Below are 21,306 nucleotides of genomic sequence, written 5' to 3' on the forward strand. Positions count from 1 at the left end.
ATGATTCCTGCACATGATCCATTCCTTGCATATCCAGGTGCCTATCTAAAAGAATTTACTCCGCTATCCCACCTGCCTGCATATTTATTCACTACAAATAAGTACACACAACATGGGTAAAAAAAAATTTGAGTTGCTCCCTGTAGACTTATTTGCTAATATTACTTTTGATCTAACTAATTATACTTCCATCTGTAAGACTGTTGATCTATACCAAGCAATAGAGATTCACTTAGTTCTCTGTCCCAATGGGTTTATACCACATTTTGAGCACATGGACAGCAGGAAATGTCATCAAGGGAATTTGATAAATGAAATTGGACACTTTGGCCTCCATGTGGCATGTGTTTGGATTTGTAACGATCTGAAATCAATCATTTGGAGTGGACATAATTTACATTAGCAAAGTTATGTGCCCTGAATGACCTTGATGCAACCAAAATAAAAGCATTTATCTCTGTATTGGAATTAAATTTTGTATTAAAATTTAGAACATTTTATATAGTTTATATATTTTTGCAACTTTTAACTAATATTTTCTTCCTTCAAATTTATTTGCTGTTCAGTTTTTCCACAACTATATTTCCATATGCTTCGCCAAAGGAGGAAGGTGCTTCATGGAGAGGTGATCAAAGGAAAAGAGGATTAGACCAGTCATGAAACAATGGTGCTTTTCTCAGGATCGTATATTGTTTATATCACATTTACACTGATGTAAATTTACATCCAGTCTGAATTAACAGTTGATCTAAACCAACGACATGTAATAAATGTATGAATTTACTGAATTTCAGTTAATGTAAACCAAATGATCTGAATTACTATTCCAGATTGATTCAAAACTTGTCTGGATGTGGGTTAAAATTAAACAGCTTGAAATAGATATGAATTTGAATTCAATGTGAAGAATTATTTTTATGCCATAATATCCCTGTTATTTGTACCGGCTTTGCACACTCCGAGATAGAATTTTACTCTTGATTCATATACCTCGACCAAATAGCAATACAAAACGAAACATTTGAAAGCAGATCAATTTAATCCAAATGGATTCTAAAGTAGGTGTGTAAAAGGGGATGAAAGCCAAACAATAAAAATCCCAGTGTTTGAAGGATTCCAAGTTGCTAAAACTTGGAACAGAAATAAACAGCAAGACAAAATATGTGTAATGGAGTTATGTATGAAATATTTGAAACTGTCTACCCCTAATTTGGTAATTATAAATTATATTAATTGGTCACTAAGTTTTGTAGTTGACTGGAGACTAGCTGATCCATTTTGCGTTCCTTCTGCAAGGGTAACTATTTGCCTTATTCTCAGTGGATATCAATGATTTGATATTAAAGTTGTAGCATCATTCCGGTGTGTAATTGAAAGCTCCATTTATATTACAGTCTGAGGGGAGCAAGACCACCTTAATGCATACAGGGAGAATGCTTTAATAACTACTTTACGGGTAGTCCCAAAATATGGAAACTATTTTGTCATTTTTAGTAGACCTATGATTTGCATTGCAAACTTCTAAAGGGGTTCTGCAAAACAAAAGGCAGCTCCAATGCCATAGAAATTTCCATTTTGTATTTCAAGCTATTTTCTACAGGAACTGTATCTATATCGAAACAAGTATACATGGAACACAACTATTTACCACCTTGCTGAATTAAATACTGTAGTGACAAATCTTGTGCAGGCCTTCAACAGTAAAGAGCTTTGTGTGGTGTGGATTTGAGCACCCAGGCCCACCAACCGCCAAAACCATGGCCATCTCATTGGACTTGTGTTTTGTTGTGCGGGGCACTGCTGTTGTAAAGGTGACCCTGGTGTATATTGTCTGATTGTCTTTAAATTTGGGCTGCTAATGTTTGCAAAGTACATTGAGAAAGATACCATGATGAATTTTATCCCTCTTGTGATTAATCCTGGTTTTGGACCAGAGTCTGGGAATGTATTGTTTAAATTGGAAATTTTGTTCTCAATTTATAACTTAAATTTTATGATGTAAATATGAATTTTCTGCAAACACACATCAGACTAGTTACCTAATTTATTTCTTGAACTGACTTTTTCTGTAACTTGGAATTTTATAAAGGGACAAAGTGCTTCAGTTTTTTCAATATAGTCAATATTCTGAAGTGAATATTGAACATTTGAGTTTACTCTTTCAAAATAGAGCCTGTCTCTCCCATCTTGTGGTTATTTTGGAAATCATTCTAAGTTTAAATCCAACATTAAAAGTTGGATGCAAATAAAAGTTATTCAGCCCATCTAGCTCACCTGTTACATTGCAAAGGAATTGTGGAGTCTTCTGGCTTTTTATATTAAAAAATATTTTGTGATGGCTGTACATAAGCAAGTTTATAATAATCCTTCTGCTATTTCATGTTGCCTCACTGAGAAATTCCATCTTTTGAAGTGGCAAGCTAATACCAAAAGGGCGGCAAGATACAAACTGAAAACGATCACAATTTACAGTGAAATATAAAATATAAATTGACTGAACCTATTTGTGTAATGCCTTTTTGAACTGTATTAATATATATCCAGTTCATTTTATGTGGACAGCTTATGTCCTTCGCAAGGCTAAGGGTTATATTTTGAAGTATAATGCAGTTAATGTACAGCTAATCAAATCCATCACTCTACAGTTGCCACAGAAATGTAGAAGGGACAGGGGGATTTCCAAATCAGAATTCCATGAAATCAAATTCATGTTATGAAATTCTGATTTTGTTGATGATGTGATTTCAAGCTGACATGAATGATCAGTCCATATGCAATCTTCATGGCTTACATGTGCAATTTTTTTAGATTGGTCTGGAAAGGTCATTAAATTGAACATGACAAGCCAAGGGCATTTCCGTGCCAGATCTTACGAATATGTCTCTGACCTGAAACATTGACTCTGTTTCTCTTCTCATGAATGCATTTGACCTGCTGAGTTTTTCCTCCATTTTCTGTTATTTGTCTGAGATTTCCAGCAATCACAGTTTTATGATTTTCAGGCATTGGACATTGTTGGTGACATGTATGTGGCTGCCATTTGGAAATTGTTTTTGTTAGGTTGTTTTGAAACTGTAGTTCGTTGGTAGATGTTAAGATGAATAGTAGCTTGGAGCAGTTTGGAGAGTTAAGCCCCTGTCCCACTTAGGCGATTTTTTTAGGCGACCAGGCTGTCTCCACACGGTCGCCAGGGTGTCGTCTGTATGGTCGTGAGTAGTCTCCAATGAGTCGTAGCGTTTTTCTAGTTGCCGCTGGATTTTGAAATGTTAAAAAAAAATTGGCGACTGTTGGTTTGATGTCAATGATCGTAGCTTGACGTCTCCTGACGTAGGTGTGGTCATAGGTTGTCGCCAGGTGACGCAAGTTGTCACCAATGCTCACTTCGGTGAATTCCATTGGCGACTACCTACATCAACTGGCGACAGGTACCGGCGTCAAAACCGGAGGCCAAAGTGACATGAATTGTCTTCAGTTGTTTTCAGTTATCGCCGACAGGGTTGTAGCTTGTTGTAGCTTGTTGCGGGTGGACGTAGGTTGACTTCAGTTATCGTAGGTTGTCGCCTGTGTGGTCATAGGTTATCGTAGGCGCGGTCGTAGGTGGACGTCCTAAGTCGCGACGATTGGGTCGCCAGTTGTCGGTAGCTTGCCGTAGCTTGACATCGACTAGGTGGTAGGTTGTTGTAGACATGGTTGTAGCGGGGGGTCCAGTCACCGTTTTTTTGACGATCTGCTACGAATATGACAGTCGCCGGCAGTTGCCTAAGTGGGACAGGCCCTCTAGTGTTTTGCCCAGCAAACACCCGGAGGAAGCTGCGATTATGTTAACAGCTGAAGAAAGGTCTCGACCCGAAACGTCACCCATTCCTTCTCTTCTGAGATGCTGCCTGACCCACTGAGTTATTCCAGCATTTTGTGATAGTGTAGCGACCATAGAGAATGGTCCAGGTCGTCGAACCCTCGGATTGGCCAGCGAGGTCACGTGTGAACGCGACCATGGGGATTGGTCCAGGGAGCGACATCGCTGATTGGCCAGCGTGGTCATGTGCGCTTTTGGCGCCCGAAATGTTCAGTTCGGCGAAGTCTTCGAAGAAGACAGTAAGTTTTTGATGGTTGTCCTTTACCTTGTTGTTTAACTCTGTATTCGAATATTGCGGCTGCAATAAACTTCTTCTACAACCAACAAGTTTTCGGACTCGCCATATTGGTGACCCCGACGTGATCTGGACGATCACCGACTATGCAGGAACACGACGCCTCGTTGTTGATGGCCGCGCCGGGCACACCGGAGTTAAGCGCGGTAAGCGTTCACCTTCCGTTGTTTTGGACGCATGCACCGCAATCTTGGTTTATCCACACCGAAGCTCAATTTCATATAAAGAAGATATCGGACGACTCCACAATGTATTACTACCTCGTCAGCGCTCTATCGTCGGAGACGACCACGCGCGTGATGCGGTTCATCGTTTATCCACCTGCGGAAAGCAAGTACGAGGCCATGAAGAAAGTGTTACTGCGATCCTTCGGGTTTAATAAGCATGATTGCGCTGCAAGACTTCTGCACCTACCGGATCTTGGAGACCGACGGCCTTCCGTTCTCGTGTCTGAAATGATGATGCTAGCCGGTGAGCATACGGATTGCCCTATGTTCGAACAGGCATTCCGAGAGAAGCTTCCTGAGGATGTCCGACTGCTGCTCACGGATTGTTCTTTTAAGGACCCCGAAGCATATGCAGCGAAAGCGGACGCGCTCATAGCGGCTAAAAACAAGGCAAGCGGTTCGATCAACAAGGTCTCGACATCAGTGACCACGCCCCAGCGACATCAAGATGGCGCCGCGTCTCCCGCCAATTCTCCGAAAGCCCGCCAAAAAGATCCGCACAAGCGCGGCTGGTGCTATTATCACCTACGATGGGGTAGCGAATCCCGCAACTGCCGCTCGCCTTGTACCTTCGCGGGAAATGCCTCGGCCGATCGTACATAGGGGCAGTTACGATTGGCCAGAACCGACGCCTCTACGTCCATGATCGATTCACGGACACAGAATTTTTGGTGGACACGGGAGCCATCGTCAGTATAGTGCCGCCAACCGACCTCGAAACCAGATCGGGTAAGACAGGTCCCACCCTCATCGCGGTTAATGGCAGCCCCATTCGCACTTTCGGTATACGGAAGATGTCCCTTGTGTTAGGCCTCCGCACGTACGAATGGCCATTCATCATAGCCGACGTCAGACAAGCGATCCTGGGCGCAGATTTTCTCTGGGCTTTTTCACTGGTCCCTGATGTCCGCGGTAACGACCTCCGACCCTCCGCCGGAGATGAGCCCGTCGCTCCGACAATCGCCTCCCCGCCCAGCCCTACTGTCCAGGCTGTCGTCGCGGCCCCTGACTCGTATGCTGAGATCCTGGCGGAGTTTCCAGAGCTGCTCATTCAATGTTTTGACACGTCTTCGGCCAAGCACGGCGTGGTCCATCACATCCGCACCGAAGGCCCTCCCGTTTTCGCTCGGGCCAGGAGACTACCGCCAGACAAACTGGTGGTGGCACGGGCGGAGTTCAGGAAGATGGAGGAAATGGGAATTGTCCGTCAGTCTGACAGCCCGTGGGCCTCGCCGTTACATATGGTCTCCAAGGCATCTGGGGGGTGGAGACCATGTGGCGATTATCGGCGTCTCAATGCTGTCACCACGGCTGATCGCTACCCCATACCGCACCTACAGGACTTTTCGTCTGGGCTGGAAGGAGCGGTGGTGTTCTCCAAAATCGATTTGGTGCGAGGATACCACCAGATTCCGGTGCGACCGGAGGACATACAGAAAACTGCAACGATTACTCCGTTCGGGTTGTTTGAATGGTTGCGTATGCCTTTCGGTTTAAAGAACGCGGCACAGGCTTTCCAACGACTGATGGACCGTGTGGGCCGGGGTTTACCCTTTTTGTTTATTTATTTAGACGACATCCTGGTCGCCAGCCCCTCAGTGCAGGAACACCAGGTCCACTTGCGGACCGTGTTCCAGCGGCTCCAAGACCACGGGCTCATTATCCAACCCTCCAAGTGTCAATTCGGCCTCCCTGGTCTTGATTTTCTAGGGCACAGAATTACCCCTGCCGGCGCCTCCCCTTTGCCCGAGAAGGTGGAGGCTATCCGGGCATTTCCCAGGCCCACCACAGTAAAAGGGCTACAGGAGTTCGTAGGCATGGTTAATTTCTACCATCGGTTCATTCCGGCAGCTGCACGAGTCATGTGCCCGCTTTTCCAATGCCTTGCAGGAAAACCGGTAGAGTTGATATGGTCCCCGGCCGCAGAGTCGGCTTTTACAGCAGCTAAGGCAGCCTTGGCAGACGCCACCATGTTGGTCCACCCGAGCCCCTCCGCCCCCACGGCCCTGACGGTTGACGCCTCTGACGTGGCGGTGGGCGGGGTTCTGGAGCAGCAGGTCGGTGGCCGTTGGCAGCCTTTAGCGTTTTTCAGCCGGCAACTAAATTCGGCTGAGCTGACGTATAGCGCATTTGACCGAGAGCTTCTGGCTCTCTATTTAGCTGTTCGTCATTTCAGGTACTTCCTTGAGGGCCGCCCATTTGTGGCCTTTACGGACCACAAACCATTAACATTTGCATTTTTTAAATTGTCTGACCCATGGTCGGCCCGCCAGCAGCGGCACCTGACTGCTATCTCTGAATTCACCACCGATGTCCGTCATGTCGCGGGTAAGCTTAATGCCGTTGCTGACGCCCTGTCTAGACCTGCTTTTTCCCCTATTTCGGCGGTGGACTGCGAAGTGGATCCCCAGGAGCTTGCGGAGGCACAGCTTCTAGCGGATACCGCTTCGGCATACCAGTCCACCACTTCGGGATTGAAGTTGGCCCAGGTAGCTTGTGGGTCGGAAGGCACAAAAGTCTGGTGCGATGTTTCTCTTCCCCGTCCCAGGCCGGTAGTACCGCCCTCCCTTCAGCGCCGGATTTTCGATGCCATTCATGGGCTGGCGCACCCGTCCATCCGCTCCACCTCTGCTTTGGTAGCAGCTCGGTTTGTCTGGCATGGCCTACGGAAACAGGTAGCGGGTTGGGCGCGTTCCTGCGTTCCCTGTCAGACCGCTAAAGTCCAGCGCCATGTCCAGCCCCCCGTACAGGATTTCGAGGTCCCAGCAGTTCGTTTTTTCCACATCCACGTGGATTTGGTCGGGCCTTTGCCTTCCTCCCGGGGCTACACCCACCTCCTCACGGTGGTGGATCGGTTCACCCGGTGGCCAGAGGCTTTCCCATTGTCTGATATTTCGTCAGCGTCTTGTGCTAGGACTTTGGCCCTTCATTGGGTAGCTCGTTTCGGGGTCCCGGCAGTTATTACCACTGACAGAGGGCCACAGTTCACTTCGTCCCTCTGGGCCGCGCTCGCAGAACTGTACGGTTCCAAGTTACAACCCACTACTGCATATCACCCCCAGGCAAATGGACTCGTAGAAAGGTTCCACCGTCAACTTAAGGCGTCCCTCAGTGCAAGGCTTGAAGGCCCGGACTGGGTAGACCAGCTCCCTTGGGTTCTTTTGGGCATCCGGACTGCTCCTAAGCTAGATCTCGGTGCGTCGTCCGCGGAGCTAGTATATGGCTCGACACTTCAAGTACCCGGAGATTTGTTTCCGGACCCTTCAGACCAGCTGCCTACAGTCCCATCAGTGTTAGCATCTCTCCGGGAACGGGTGGGCTCCCTGGCTCCAGTTCCGACTTCACGTCATGGGTGTCCCATGGTACATGAACCGCCTTCCCTGAAGGACTGTGAGTTTGTTTTTCTGTGAAAAATTCCCATCGCGCCCCGTTGCAGAGGGTCTATCAAGGGCCGTTCCGGGTTTTGCGTAAGGGAACGGCTACCTTCACCTTAGACATGTGCGGCAAGAGTGAGCTCGTCTCGGTGTCCCGGCTCAAACCTGCACATTTGGATCCGGATCAACCAGTCCTGGTCGGTCAAACCCCTAGGAGAGGCCGACCTCCGTTAGTTCCGCTCAGTCCAGGACCCCCGTTCCGGCAGTTCCTCCAGGACCCCCCGTTCCGGCAGTTCCTCCAGGACCTCCCGTTCCGGCAGTTCCGCCAAGTCCGGAACCCCGGCTCCTGTGGTTCAGGCTGTCCCTCTCCGTACTCGTTATGGTCGTGAAATCCGGCTCCCTGTTAGGTTCCGCACCTCGGGTTCTGGGGGGGGTCATGTAGCGACCATAGAGAATGGTCCAGGTCGTTGAACCCTCGGATTGGCCAGCGAGGTCACGTGTGAACGCGACCAGGGAGCGACATTGCTGATTGGCCAGCGTGGTCATGTGCGCTTTTGGCGCCCGAAATGTTCAGTTCGGCGAAGTCTTCGAAGAAGACAGTAAGTTTTTGATGGTTGTCCTTTACCTTGTTGTTTAACTCTGTATTCGAATATTGCGGCTGCAATAAACTTCTTCTACAACCAACAAGTTTTCGGACTCGCCATAATACCTTTGATTTGTACCAGCATCTGCAGTCATTTTCCTACACATGTTAATAACAGCAATAATTTAAGTGTTGCTGATCCATTTTCTCGGGGCACAGAGAACCTACTGAAGATAATGTTGAATGTCCTTATCCTCCCATAAGCTTCTGGCTAATCATGAATAGGAGGCCATGTAAACAGGCAGCCCAAGGTAAGAAAGGCATTTGCAACTTTCCCTCTGGGGCTGGGACTTGTTTCTTGCTTCTTAGAGGAAAGTTCCTGATTTTATCAAAAAGGTTTCTCCTGTCATAAGGCTAACTAGCTTGCCATTTGTCAAGTGGAAAGCGTTACAGCAGCCTTGATTGAAATTCTAGTGGAATACTATCAAAGCATCATGATTTAGATGAATTTGAGGTTCTTGCTCGTGTGATTTTGCAAGTCGTCATTGCAAAAAGTCAATAATGATGGCTAATATGAATTTTTAACTGGTCACCTGAATGGGCAAGATTTAAATTGACCCCATTGCCTCAGCTCAAATTGGATCTCTGTTGATCAATATATGAAGAACTATTAGACTATTCCCAATGTATTTGATTTATTCTCTTCTACATTTTATTTTCTATGAAGCTCTTGTATGGAATTTCTGTGAATGATTACGTATGTTTTCTTTTACCACTCTCAATGTATATCTTGAAAGCTCCCTTTGAAAAGAGTTTGTAAAATCATTAAGTATTCAGAATGGGGCCTAAAAAATAACATTTTCAGAAGTGTTTACATTTTATTTGTACCAATAGGTTTATTTCTCACTTGCAAATGGGTGCTAATTAAATAACTGACTATAATAAACTTTGTATTTATGATTGATGCAGCTAAATCTGAGGTTACTTCCTCACAATGTGCAATATAAGTTGAATAGTATTAATATTTATCTAACTCTGAACACTTAAAAATAGATATTTAAATGACAAAAGATAATTTAAGATTGTTTTGTGTATAATCTTTTGTATAGCTGTGTAGTCCAGATATTATTATAACTGAAACACCTGTTCCCCTCTTAAGTGCATGGATTTATTTAATGATTCGAAGAAAAATATATTGAATCTATATTTAGCATTGTTTAATTTAATCAAAATATTTTGAAAGTAATTGAAAATAAATCTAACAATGCTACATTCTTAACTCTAATTACAAGTGTATTATATGAAAATGTGCCTCCTAAATTAATGTCAGTGTATTGTAAAATGGGATTCTGTCACTTTGAGGTCATAAGCCGATCTGAGGCAGAGTTGTTTTGGAAATTTTGGAGACCAAGTCTGCTGGTGAGAAGTTACTATGTGAAGAACACAAAAGTTTAATGAATCTGAGTGTTATACAGACTGTCTGACCTATATTAATGGAAGATATAAACTTGCATATTTTGGAGCAAATTCTGTATCACCTTCCCTCTTTGTGTTTCTAGCATTTGATTTTTCTTTATTTGACTCGAACAGATAAAGGGGCAAAGCTCAGGGCTGAAAATTACAGGAGCAGCAAAAGACAAAACAAAAAGCAATTACTAAACAGAATAAATTTTACTTCTCAGAAAATGTAGAAATTTTGCCTCATCAACAACATAAAGGGAGATTGTTAACTGAAGTAAAATTGTCCAATTATTTATATCAATTTGTCCGATTACTTGTTCTGCAATTTGCTCCTTTTTAAAAATTTGCATCTCACTTTCATGCTATTAAAATTGGATCATGTACAATTTTATTGGATGTGACACATCCAATGTCAACCAGTATTTTGGTGTACTCTTTTCAGTAATGTGCATCAAAATCTACATCCAAAAATTATTTGTCATATCATGATTGTGACCTAACCTGCTGAATTCTGCAATCACTTGGTAAATTTAACAGCAATAGCTTACACAGATACATCTGTTGTTATTTGAAATGTAACTGCTTTAAGAGCTTTGAATGTAGATAGGAATAAAAGCATTGTATTTAGGCAGCATGCAACTGAATATACACTGTCTTGTAATAAAATAATTATTGAATATCATCTATTATATATGAAAAAAGAACGTTAATAAAACAATTTACCAAATAATCTGGGCTAGGTTTCTGCAAAAGACAAACTCAACAATCAGGAACACACATAGGATTTGAAAAATACTAGATGGATTTTTTTGTTCAGTTTCATTCACCTTAATTTGTGTTTGGCCAAGGTGTAGAATCAACTATTTTCTCCCTGCTGGGTGTTTTGGTCCTTCTTTGCAGATTTCATTATTTCTCAGTAAAAAAAGTGGATGGTAAATGCTGCCACGGGGTGGTGGTTGAGGCAGATCTGATAGTGGGTTTTTGGAGACTTTTGGATAGGCATATGGATATGCAAGCAGCAGACGGATATGGGTAATGTGCAAACAGATATGTGTTGATCTTGGCATCATGCTTGGCATAGACATTATGGGCCAAAGGGCATGTTCTTTTGCTGTACTGTTTTATGGTCTTGGGGCATCCTGCATAAAGGGCTTTTAGAAACAAATGTCTATGGGACAGATGTCTTCACCACTGTATGTCTCTGCTGTGTACCTTTTATCCAAGTCTGCTCGTGTCCTATATGACACGAGTTGCTGTGCTTTTAAAATGCCTGATGAAAAGACAAATGGGACATTTGCCTGAAAGCCAACGGGAGAGAAGAATGATAGGCAGGTTATTGTTGAACTTTATTCCCTGATTAGAAAAAAAACTTCTTTTGGCAAGCAAGGGATGCAAGATTGTCCTCTAGTGGAGGACAGAGAAATTGCAGCATTTGTTTATGGGAATTGGAAAGTAATGATCAAAGCCTGCATAATTTCCTCCTTTGCTTCTCTTAACAACCTTAGGTTAGCTTGCTAATATCTCAAGCTATCACATCCATTGCTTTCCGCTCATGTGGCACCTCACTTATGATCAAAAGTAAGTGCTTCAGTCATTGCCTCCACAATCGCCTCCGATTGCAGCCTCGAATATATCTCCACAGGTCTTGGGGATTTAATCAGTTTTAACCTTACTAGGACCTCCAACAGCACCTTCTCAACAGTAATTTGTTCTCATTCTACCGTCACTCATTGAATTTCCCAACTTGCCCTTCTCCATTGTGAATACCGATAAGTATTCACCTACTTCCTTCAACTCCACCCAGAGATTACCACATTGGTGTTTTATATGGCCTACTCTTTTCCTTATAGCTTCTTGCTCTTAATATACCTGCAAAATCTATTTGGAATTTACCTTGATTATGCCTGTAATAGAGTCACAGAGCTATACTGCAAAAGAACAGTTTCTTTGGCTCAATTCGTCCGACCAAATTGCCTAAACAAGCTAGTCCTATTTGTCTATGCGTAGCTCATTATTCCTTCAAACCTTTCCTATCCTTGCAACAGTCCAAATTTCATTTAAATGTTAAATTGTACCTGTCTACCACTCCTCTGACAGCTCGCTCGGGCAGGCACTACCTTCTGTTTTAAAAAGTTGCCCCTCTGGTCCCCCTTCTTACCTTAAACCTATGCCATCATCATCATCATATCATATATCTACAGCCGGAAACAGGCCTTTTCGGCCCACCAAGTCCGTGCCGCCCAGTGATCCCCGTACATTAACACTATCCTACACCCACTAGGGACAATTTTTACATTTACCCAGCCAATTAACCTACATACCTGTACGCCATCTAGTGTTGTACTCTCATACCCTGGAAAAAAACCCCATGGCATTCACCTTAACTATGTCCCTCGTGATTTTATAAACCCTCTGTGGTGTTCTTCGATACTCCAGGGGAAAAATATCCAGTGATTCGGCCCCTCCTTATAACTCAAACCCTGCAGACTCAGTAATATCCTCAAATCTTTTTTGCACCCTTTTGAATGACATCCTTACCACAGCAAGGCGACCAGAACTGTAGACAATACTCCAAATGTGGCCTTGCCAATATTTAGTAGCTGTAGCAGGACATTCTAACTCTTGTACTCAATACCCTTACCAATGAAGACAAGCCTGCCAAATGCCATTCTCTCCACTTGTCTCACAACTTTCAAATAAACTATGTATCTGCACCTCGTTCTGTTCTACAAAACTATCCTTTATGGAGTATGACCTGCCGTCATTTGGAACGAAATCTATGGCATTTCTTTCTTTATTCCTCTTAACTACCACCGGGTGGCGCCAGCAATGGCTAACTTGCCAACTGTCTGTTCCTTCTCTGTTGTTTTATAGTATGTGTTAAATGTATGTTTTAGTGTTCTCTTGCTGGTTTTATTGTGGGGGGGGTTTGGGGGAAACTTTTTTTTAATTGCTTACCTTGACAGAGATGCATTTTTTTCCCCCGTATCGTATCTCTGTCCGCACTGTGGCCTAACATCGTGGAGTTGGCGGCCTTTGTTGGAGACCGACTTCGGGAACTCCAACAGCGGGAGCCTGTGGGACTTAACATCGTGGGACGGGTGATCCCTTTGCCAGGGATTTACCTCTGAGCTCCAACCGCGGGAGCCTGCGGACTTTAACATCGTGGAGCCCGCGGTCTCTGGTTAGGGATTGACTTCGGGAGCTGCACGACGCGGAAGCTTTGACCGCCCCGATGCGGGGGCTTCGATCGCTGGCTGCGGGAGCTTCGATTGCCCCGACCGCGGGAGAAAAATGAGGGGAGACTAGACTTTATTGCCTTCTATCACAGTGAGGAATGTGGTGGATGTTTATATTAACTTTTAAGTAGTTGTGTCTTGTTGCTTTTTTTTAGTATGGCTGAATGGTAATATGAATATCTTCCTTAATTGGTACACGTGACAATAAAAGACCTTTGAAACCTTTGAGAATACTTTATCCCTGGTGATGAATGCACAAAAGATGTAGTTGCATTCTCCAGTCATTGCATAAGCCAATGAACTAGACTTCATTAAGTTTCAAGATGATACAATGATTAGTTGTACAGTTGAGGAAGGAATTCAAGGCTTAGTTGGACAGATTAGATGGAAGAACAAGTTGCAAATTGGATTCATTTCAAAGAAGTGTGAAGCAATACATTTGGGGAGGGCAAACAAAATAAAAGAATTTTAAAAATAGTGTTGGAGATTCTCCAGAGATGCTGCCTGACTCACAGAATTACTCCAGCACATTAATCCCTTTTTAAAATAAACCAGCATATGCATTTTCTTGTATCTAAGATTAAATAATACACTATAAATGGTGGAATGCTGAGGAGTGTGGAAGAAGGGAGTTGGAGTTCATGTTCACAAATCCTTGATGGTATACAAATAAACTTTTTAGAGAGCAGTGTGGCACAGACCAGTACCAGCACTATCCTACACACTAGGGGTGGTTTACAATTTGTTTTACCGAAGCCAATTAACCTACAAACCTGTACGTCTTTGGACTGTGGGACGAAACCGAAGCACCCGGAGAAAACCCACATGGTCACGGAAAAACGTACAAATTCCATACAGACAGCACCCATAGTGAGGTTTGATCCCAGGTCTCTGTAAGGCTGGACCTCTACCACTGTGCCGCTCGTGATGAATATAGATGAGATATTGGCTTCACTGAAAGGCAGTGGAAAGTTATGCTTGAACTACTGTGTATATATACAGTCTTTAACATTAATGAGGCCATTGTTGGAGTGCTGTGCTGGTCTAGCCACCAAACTACAAAGGATGCAAAGATCAGATAGACAATAAATAAAAATATTTTTAATTGTTACAATCTTTACAATTTACAGTTCCTCATACTTTATTTGTAAACACCAAAATCATGCAAACACACTTTAGCAACCTGAAATGCCCATCTAAGCTAGCCCCTCAAACATGGCCCCGTTTACCTGCCGCAACTGGCAGTTTGTTTGATAGGTATTTCATCCCATGTGTGAAAAAAAAATTGCCCCTCAGATTCCTATAAAAATAATTTCCCCTCGCCCTAAATCAATAACCTGTTTTTTTTATTCCCCAACCATGAAAAAAGGACTGTGTGCATTCATCCAATCTACACTCCTCGTGTTTTTAGTATGGCCGTATGATTATGTATTATTTTAATACAAAGTCCACAACTCTATCCATGTTCAGTGCGTGAAACAGGGAAAAATGCAGTTTATATTCCAGATGAGGTGAAAAGAAACACTGTACTCTGTTCTGCCTGTTCTCTGCTAGAACTATTTGGAGGTAGGAGGGCAAATTATGATGCGGATGTTTGAAATGGTGCAGGATATAGAGAGGTCGAGTGTGGTGGATAGAGTTTTACGTAGGTAAGTGTGAAGTAATGTATTTCAGTTAAAGGAACCAAAAGACACTATTTTCTAAATTGAAACATATTGCAGATGCTTGGGGAGATTAATCTACCAGCCAAATGGCTTTATGAGCAGCTTATTACTCTCACTATTCTATCAACCAGATGGCTTCATCAACATTTTTTCATCACAGCAGTCCTGACCTTGTTACCTTTACACAATCCCTCCCACCCCCACCCTCTCTACAACTTAAAACTAACTTGTTTTCTCTCTTTCTTAGTTCTGTCTGAGAAACTTTGATCTGCAATGTTAACTCATTGGTGATCCTCAAACTATCCTTGATCGGACTTTGCTGGCATTACCTTGCACTAAATGTAATTCCCTTGTCATGTATTTATACACAGTAAATGGCTTGATTGTAATCATGCATTGTCTTTCCACTGGCTGGATAGCACGCAAAAAAAGCTTTTCACTGTACTTCGGCACACGTGACAAACTGAATTGTAATTCTGTTTCTCCTGCCAGAAACCTGACCAGTTGAATCTATCCAGCATTTTCTGGTTTTATTTCAGCTTTCCAGCATTTGCAGTTTTTAACTTTCATTTATGAAACAAGGTTGTACATTCTGTAAAATACAATTTGATTGAGACTTTGGTTTTGACAAAATTGATAAGGGTGATAAAAATAAATTACTTCTGCTGTTGCGAAATCTTGGACAAGGAAATGTAAGCTGCAGCTGTTCTAGCTATTGGGAGGTCAAGTCAAGTCAATTTTATTTGTATAGCACATTTAAAAACAACCCACGTTGACCAAAGTGCTGCACATCTGATTAGGGGGGAAAAAAAGAAACATACAGTGGGTGAGGGAAAATGGTGATGAGGATATTTGGACTGTTGCAGGATATGAATAGGTCGAGTGAGGAGGATGAAGTTTAATGTGGACAAGTGTGAGGTAATGCATTTCAGTTGGAGGACTCTGAAGACAAACTATTTTTTTAATGGAAACATTGCAGATGAGTATTTAGCAAGTTAGGATGGAAGATAACGGACACTTTTACACAAAAGTAATCAACCAATGATTCTTCATTCACACTAAATTTAACCAAAGTGAACACCTCTTATATGAACTGAAGGCAGGAAAAGAGCATGTGGTGCATGAATCCTATTGCAATGTTGCAGGGTTGCAGGAACCCACATGATCATACTGATGAACATCCCTGATGCCATGGACGCACAGAGAGAATTGTCTCCCTGGGCAGTTTGCAAATTGTACTTTAAAAGTTGCAGCCCAGGAGAGCGACAAAAGTCTTTATCCCAGTGAAACAGAAGACTTACAATGGCTTCATTTAAACAGGACCGGTTACTGCTTTAGCAATCCAGAACACACTCTTGGTCATAAACCAGAGAAGACCAGACATTTAAGGTTGTTGCTGAGGTATCTCTCACCAGATCTGTCACTGGTTTCCCAATAATAAGTACTTTGTGATAGGTGGTCAGATCTCAACTACACCGCTTCCTAAAACTGAAGCATAAGGAAATGGCAACATTAAACTGAAGTAGAGCAAAACCACTTGGATCCTCAAGGCTACAGGTACTTTTCTATTCAATAAAACCATTGTTCATCTGTTGCCTCATCCTCTTCCTTGACCCTATTACCTATACCCTACCCCAACCTCCTTGCAGCTTAAAACACATTTTCTCTCTTTCCCCAGATCCCCCCTTTTCTCTGGTCGCCAGGCTTAGAGACCTCCAAAGGCTTACAGCTCTCTGAGTTAAAACTATCTCCTTGCATCCATTCTAAGTTGTTGACTCCTTTTGTTAAGTCTAGATTCTCTAGGCTGTGGAAACGAATGGCCAGCATCAACACTGTCACTCCCATTTACAAAGACGTACATCCTAAGAAATCATCTCCAAATCGTCAGAAATCTATTTTCCTGAATTTCTCCTTATTGCCCAACTCCCGTGTGAATGAGGGGGTTGGCCACACAAGGCACCTTTGCTATCCTTCTGATAATGGGTCAACAGGAGTCACGGTTGCTCCCTACAGTTGTGCACTTTGATGGTGCAATTCAGGTTGGTGCTGACTTTGCCGTTACCCATTGAGGCAGCAGAAAGATCCAATGTTCAACACCATAGTGTTAACACAGGAGGGACAGGGTGGGGCTGACTGGAACCCGGGATTAGAAAGCTTCAGAGACAGGGTCTAATAACAGGGATGGTGAAATAAGGACCAGCACTAATATGTGGCTAAGCAGAATGTTCAACATACAATGAATGTGACCACTGATCAGGCTTCACAAAATGCTGGAGTAACTCAGCAGGTCAGGCAGCATCTAGGCTTGGTCACTGAGTATATTCAAGCAAGAGTTCACAGATTTCTGGATATAGGAGCAAGGAACTGCAGATACTGGGACCAAAGGACGACAAAGCGCTGCAGTAACTCAGCGGGTCAGGAGATCACGGATAAGTGTAGTTTTGGGTTGGGAGTCTAAACGTGGGACCCTTGGCACCCTTCTTCAGACTGGATGTTAAGGGAATCAAAACATGTGGGGTAGCTGAATAGTCTTGTCCTGCTTCTATTTCCTATTTCATGTCACTCACAGTTTGGGAAGGTTTATCGATGTGCATACCAGTGTGTGCATTATATCTGCTTAATGTTCCTTTAAAAAAAAGTTCTTGGAAAATAAGTCACAGATTGGATTTTACCGTATTTTCACATTGATCAGCTTGAATTTTCACAACACCCTGCATGTGAAGAAACAACAATTTGTAAAATTCATTGGAAAATGAGTGAACTTTCTTTGGCAGCACGTTGTCATAGTAATGATGAAAGAATTGGTTTCCATGGAGATCTTTGGAGAAAGGCCAGAACCCATATAACCAAACTTCCTCACACATCTCCAATGCTGCACTTATTATCAGCAGGCCGCTAGAAATACGATTCTCTTTTATACCTTGGCCTTTCCAGAATTGAGCAATGGATTTCATGTATGATGGATTAAAAAATAATGCCTGCTGTTTTGCTCCAAAATCGTGCAGTGTGTAGGAAACTTTAAATGAAGTTGAAGTATCATGAGAATAAGAAAATGCAGGCAGCAGAAGCAATGAATTTTCATAGGTGGATACATATTCCATAAATGGCTTTCGCTTTTTGTCCAGATTGTGAAATCTGTAAAATAAATATTATTTTTAGGGAATCAGTCAGACTTCCAAAGTAACTCCAACAGTTATCAGAAAGCAAAAGAAGTCAGAGACAGGCTATGGCTAACTAGACAGGCTGTGGCTAACGAGACAGGGTGGGGCTAAATATCCAATTTCGGTCATAGCAAAGGTTGCTAATGGTAGCTAGTTCGAAATCAGATTCAAATTTGGCAAAAATAATTTTGGAATCATCTACTTTTTGACAAATTGATACTGAATTAACATCTTGTTCTTTCAAGTGAATCCAAGGATCTGGACTAATGATCCCAAGATGTGAATCAGGATTCCCACATCAGCTCAATTTAAGTTTATTTAATTATTCAATTTAAGTTTATTTAATAATAATAATAATATTCATTTATTGTCATTGCAACGAGTACAACGAAATTAAAAAAACAGCCAATCCTGACGGTGCGTACAAACATATATGCAATAAATGCAAAAACAAATAAATACATAAATACAATTAAATTAAGTACAAGATTTTTTAACGGTGTTGCCTAGTGCACAGGTAGTGTTCAGTTCTCGTATGGCCCTGGGGTAAAAACTGTTCTTAAGTCTGTTTGTTCGGGATTTGATTGACCTGAAACGTCGACCAGAGGGCAGATGAACAAACAGACGGTGGCCGGGGTGGGATGGATCTTTTATTATTTTGCCTGCTCTACTGAGGCAGCGCAGGCTGAACAGGTGCTCCAGGGAGGGCAGTGAGCAGCCGATGATTTTCTGGGCCGTCGTGATGACCCTCTGAAGGGCCTTCCTGTCCTTTTCTGAGCAGCTGGCATACCATGTGGTTATACAGTATGCCAGCACACTCTCGATGGAGCAGCGATAGAAGGACAACATGAGCTTCTCCTGCAGGTTGGTTTTCCTGAGGATCCTCAGGAAGTGGAGTCTCTGCTGTGCCTTCTTTACTGTGGTGATGGTGTTGGTAGACCAGGTGAGATCCTCTGCGATCCACGCATGAACAGTAACAATAGACAATAGGTGCAGGGGTAGGCGATTCGGCCCTTCGAGGCAGCACCGCCATTCAATGTGATCATGGCTGATCATTCTCAATCAGTACCCCGTTCCTGCCTTCTCCCCGTATCCCCTGACTCCGCCACCCTTAAGAGCTCTATCTAGCTCTCTCTTGAATGTATTCAGAGAATTGGCCTCCACTGCCTTCTGAGGCAGAGAATTCCACAGATTCACAACTCTCTGACTGAAAAAGTTTTTCCTCATCTCTGTTCTAAATGGCCTACCCCTTATTCTTAAACTGTGGCCCCTGGTTCTGGACTCCCCCAACATTGGGAACATGTTTCCTGCCTCTAACGTGTCCAACCCCTTAATAATCTTATACGTTTCGATAAGATCCCCTCTCATCCTTCTAAATTCCCGTGTATACAAGCTTAGTCGCTCCAGTCTTTCAACATATGACCGTCCCGCCATTCCGGGAATTAACCGAGTAAACCTACTCTGCACGCCCTCAATAGCAAGAATATCCTTCCACAAATTTGGAGACCAAAACTGCACACAGTACTCCAGGTGCGGTCTCACTAGGGCCCTGTAGAACTGCAGGACCTCTTTGCTCCTATACTCAACTCCTCTTGTTATGAAGGCCAACATTCCATTGGCTTTCTTCACTGCCTGCTGTACCTGCATGCTTCCTTTCAGTGACTGATGCACAAGGACACCCAGATCTCGTTGTACGTCCCCTTTTCCTAACTTGACACCATTCAAATAATAATCTGCCTTCCTATTCTTACCACCAAAGTGGATAACCTCACACTTATCCACATTAAACTGCATCTGCCATGCACCCGCTCACTCACACAACCTGTCCAAATCACCCTGCAACCTCATAGCATCTTCCTCACAGTTCACACTGCCACCCAGCTTTGTATCATCTGCAAATTTGCTAATGGTACTTTTAATCCCTTCATCCAAGTCATTGATGTATATTGTAAATAGCTGTGGTCCCAGCACCGAGCCTTGCGGTACCCCACTAGTCACTGCCTGCCATTCTGAAAGGGACCCATTTATCCCCACTTTGAGAGTAATTGAGAGTATTCCACCTAAAATGCTCATGCCATTTCTCTTACCACAGATGCGTTGCATGTATTCAGTATTTTCTGTTTTAAATAACATATAGGGTCAGTAGGTTGGCAGTGATAAATCGTTATGGTTTACGAATGCACTTTAGGGATGAAATTCTGCCATCCCCGTCTAGAATGATTTCATGCTCATAGCAAAGTGCGGGTATGAAATCATTCCAGTGTGGTCAGTTGACACATACACCTCCCTGTACATCTCATTGGCCCCTGACATAAGAGAAAGAGTGAGACAATAAGAGAAAGAGTGAGACAATAAGAGAAAGAGTGAGACAATAAGAGAAAGAGTGAGACAATAAGAGAACGAGTGACCCTGGCGTAACAAATGTTTAGGTTTATTATTGTCACCTATACTGATATACATTGAACAGCATTGTTTTGCATGCTATCCAAACAGATCAGATATACTGTATTTGGATACAATCAAATCAAATTCAAGTACAATAGATAGACCAAAGGGGAAGATAGAGTGCAGAATTTACTTCTCAGCATTGTAGCATCAGTTCCATTGACAAAATCGAATGTCTGCAATGGGGTAGAGGTGAATCAGATAGTATCCAAGCTTATGGAAAGATGTTTAGAAGCCTGAAGGAATATAGTTCTCAGCATTGTAGTGCATTGTAACCTATCACTTCCATATCAAAGATATCCATTGTTAGACTTTGTGGTAAGTCATGTCATCATGTTAAATAGGGTACATCAGCAGCACAAAAGCATTTCTACCAAAATCAGAAACCTTTGTAAATACTATTCCATTTTAAAGACACAAATTATCCGACATTTTAGTTTCCTCAATCTCATTGATTCGTTACAATTTAATGTTTCCAATGATTCCTATCTTCAATTCATCGGAGAAGGCGGATGCATTGTCTTATTTTTGATAATCATTTATAAAAAGTATAGTTGTGGCCCCCGTGCTGACTTTTGTAGGTTAATGCTGTCAAATTGAATACTCAGTTATTTCCTTACCCTCTGTCTTCTGCTGTTCAGCCAGGTGAATAATGTGTTTTCAATTTCATGAGCATCAATTTTAGGTAAGAAATTCTTAAAAGGGATTTTTTTGCATGGGCTTGGGAAGACCATGGATAATACCTAGCCACACTTCATTGGACATGAACTATCCTTCACATATCTTTGCTGGGTGTCAGTGATCAACTGAAAACTATCATGGTGGGCAGTAGCTGTTATTAATTTCCCCACAACAGACTTTGGACTAACTGATGTATAATACCTGGTATTTCCTCTTCTACATTTTATAAATATCAATTTTCTAATCTAAATAAATGGCGCCTGAATTGAAGGGATAACAATGAGAGTATCAAAATGTTCTCACCTATTTTAATATACAAT

The 21,306-nt window shown here is 42.8% G+C and overlaps 2 protein-coding genes across 3 annotated transcripts in view; one reads left to right on the forward strand and one right to left on the reverse strand.

Moving 5' to 3' along the window:
* The window catches only part of hacd1 (3-hydroxyacyl-CoA dehydratase 1), a 44,318-nt gene extending 43,360 nt beyond the window's left edge, over nt 1–958 (forward strand). For both annotated transcript variants that reach the window (XM_078416586.1, XM_078416578.1), the window contains exon 7: nt 567–958. In XM_078416586.1, coding sequence (XP_078272712.1) covers nt 567–649 — 83 coding nt within the window. In that variant the 3' untranslated portion in view covers nt 650–958. The remainder of the gene's footprint in view (nt 1–566) is intronic.
* Nucleotides 959–14,912: 13,954 nt separating this feature from the next.
* LOC144603413 (alpha-2,8-sialyltransferase 8F-like) overlaps nt 14,913–21,306 on the reverse strand; it is an 80,705-nt gene continuing 74,311 nt past the window's right edge. The window contains exon 7 of the mRNA XM_078416598.1: nt 14,913–17,834. Coding sequence (XP_078272724.1) covers nt 17,354–17,834 — 481 coding nt within the window. The 3' untranslated portion in view covers nt 14,913–17,353. The remainder of the gene's footprint in view (nt 17,835–21,306) is intronic.

This window comes from Rhinoraja longicauda, chromosome 2 (genome assembly GCF_053455715.1).
Source record: "Rhinoraja longicauda isolate Sanriku21f chromosome 2, sRhiLon1.1, whole genome shotgun sequence".
Taxonomy (NCBI): Eukaryota; Metazoa; Chordata; class Chondrichthyes; order Rajiformes; family Arhynchobatidae; genus Rhinoraja; species Rhinoraja longicauda.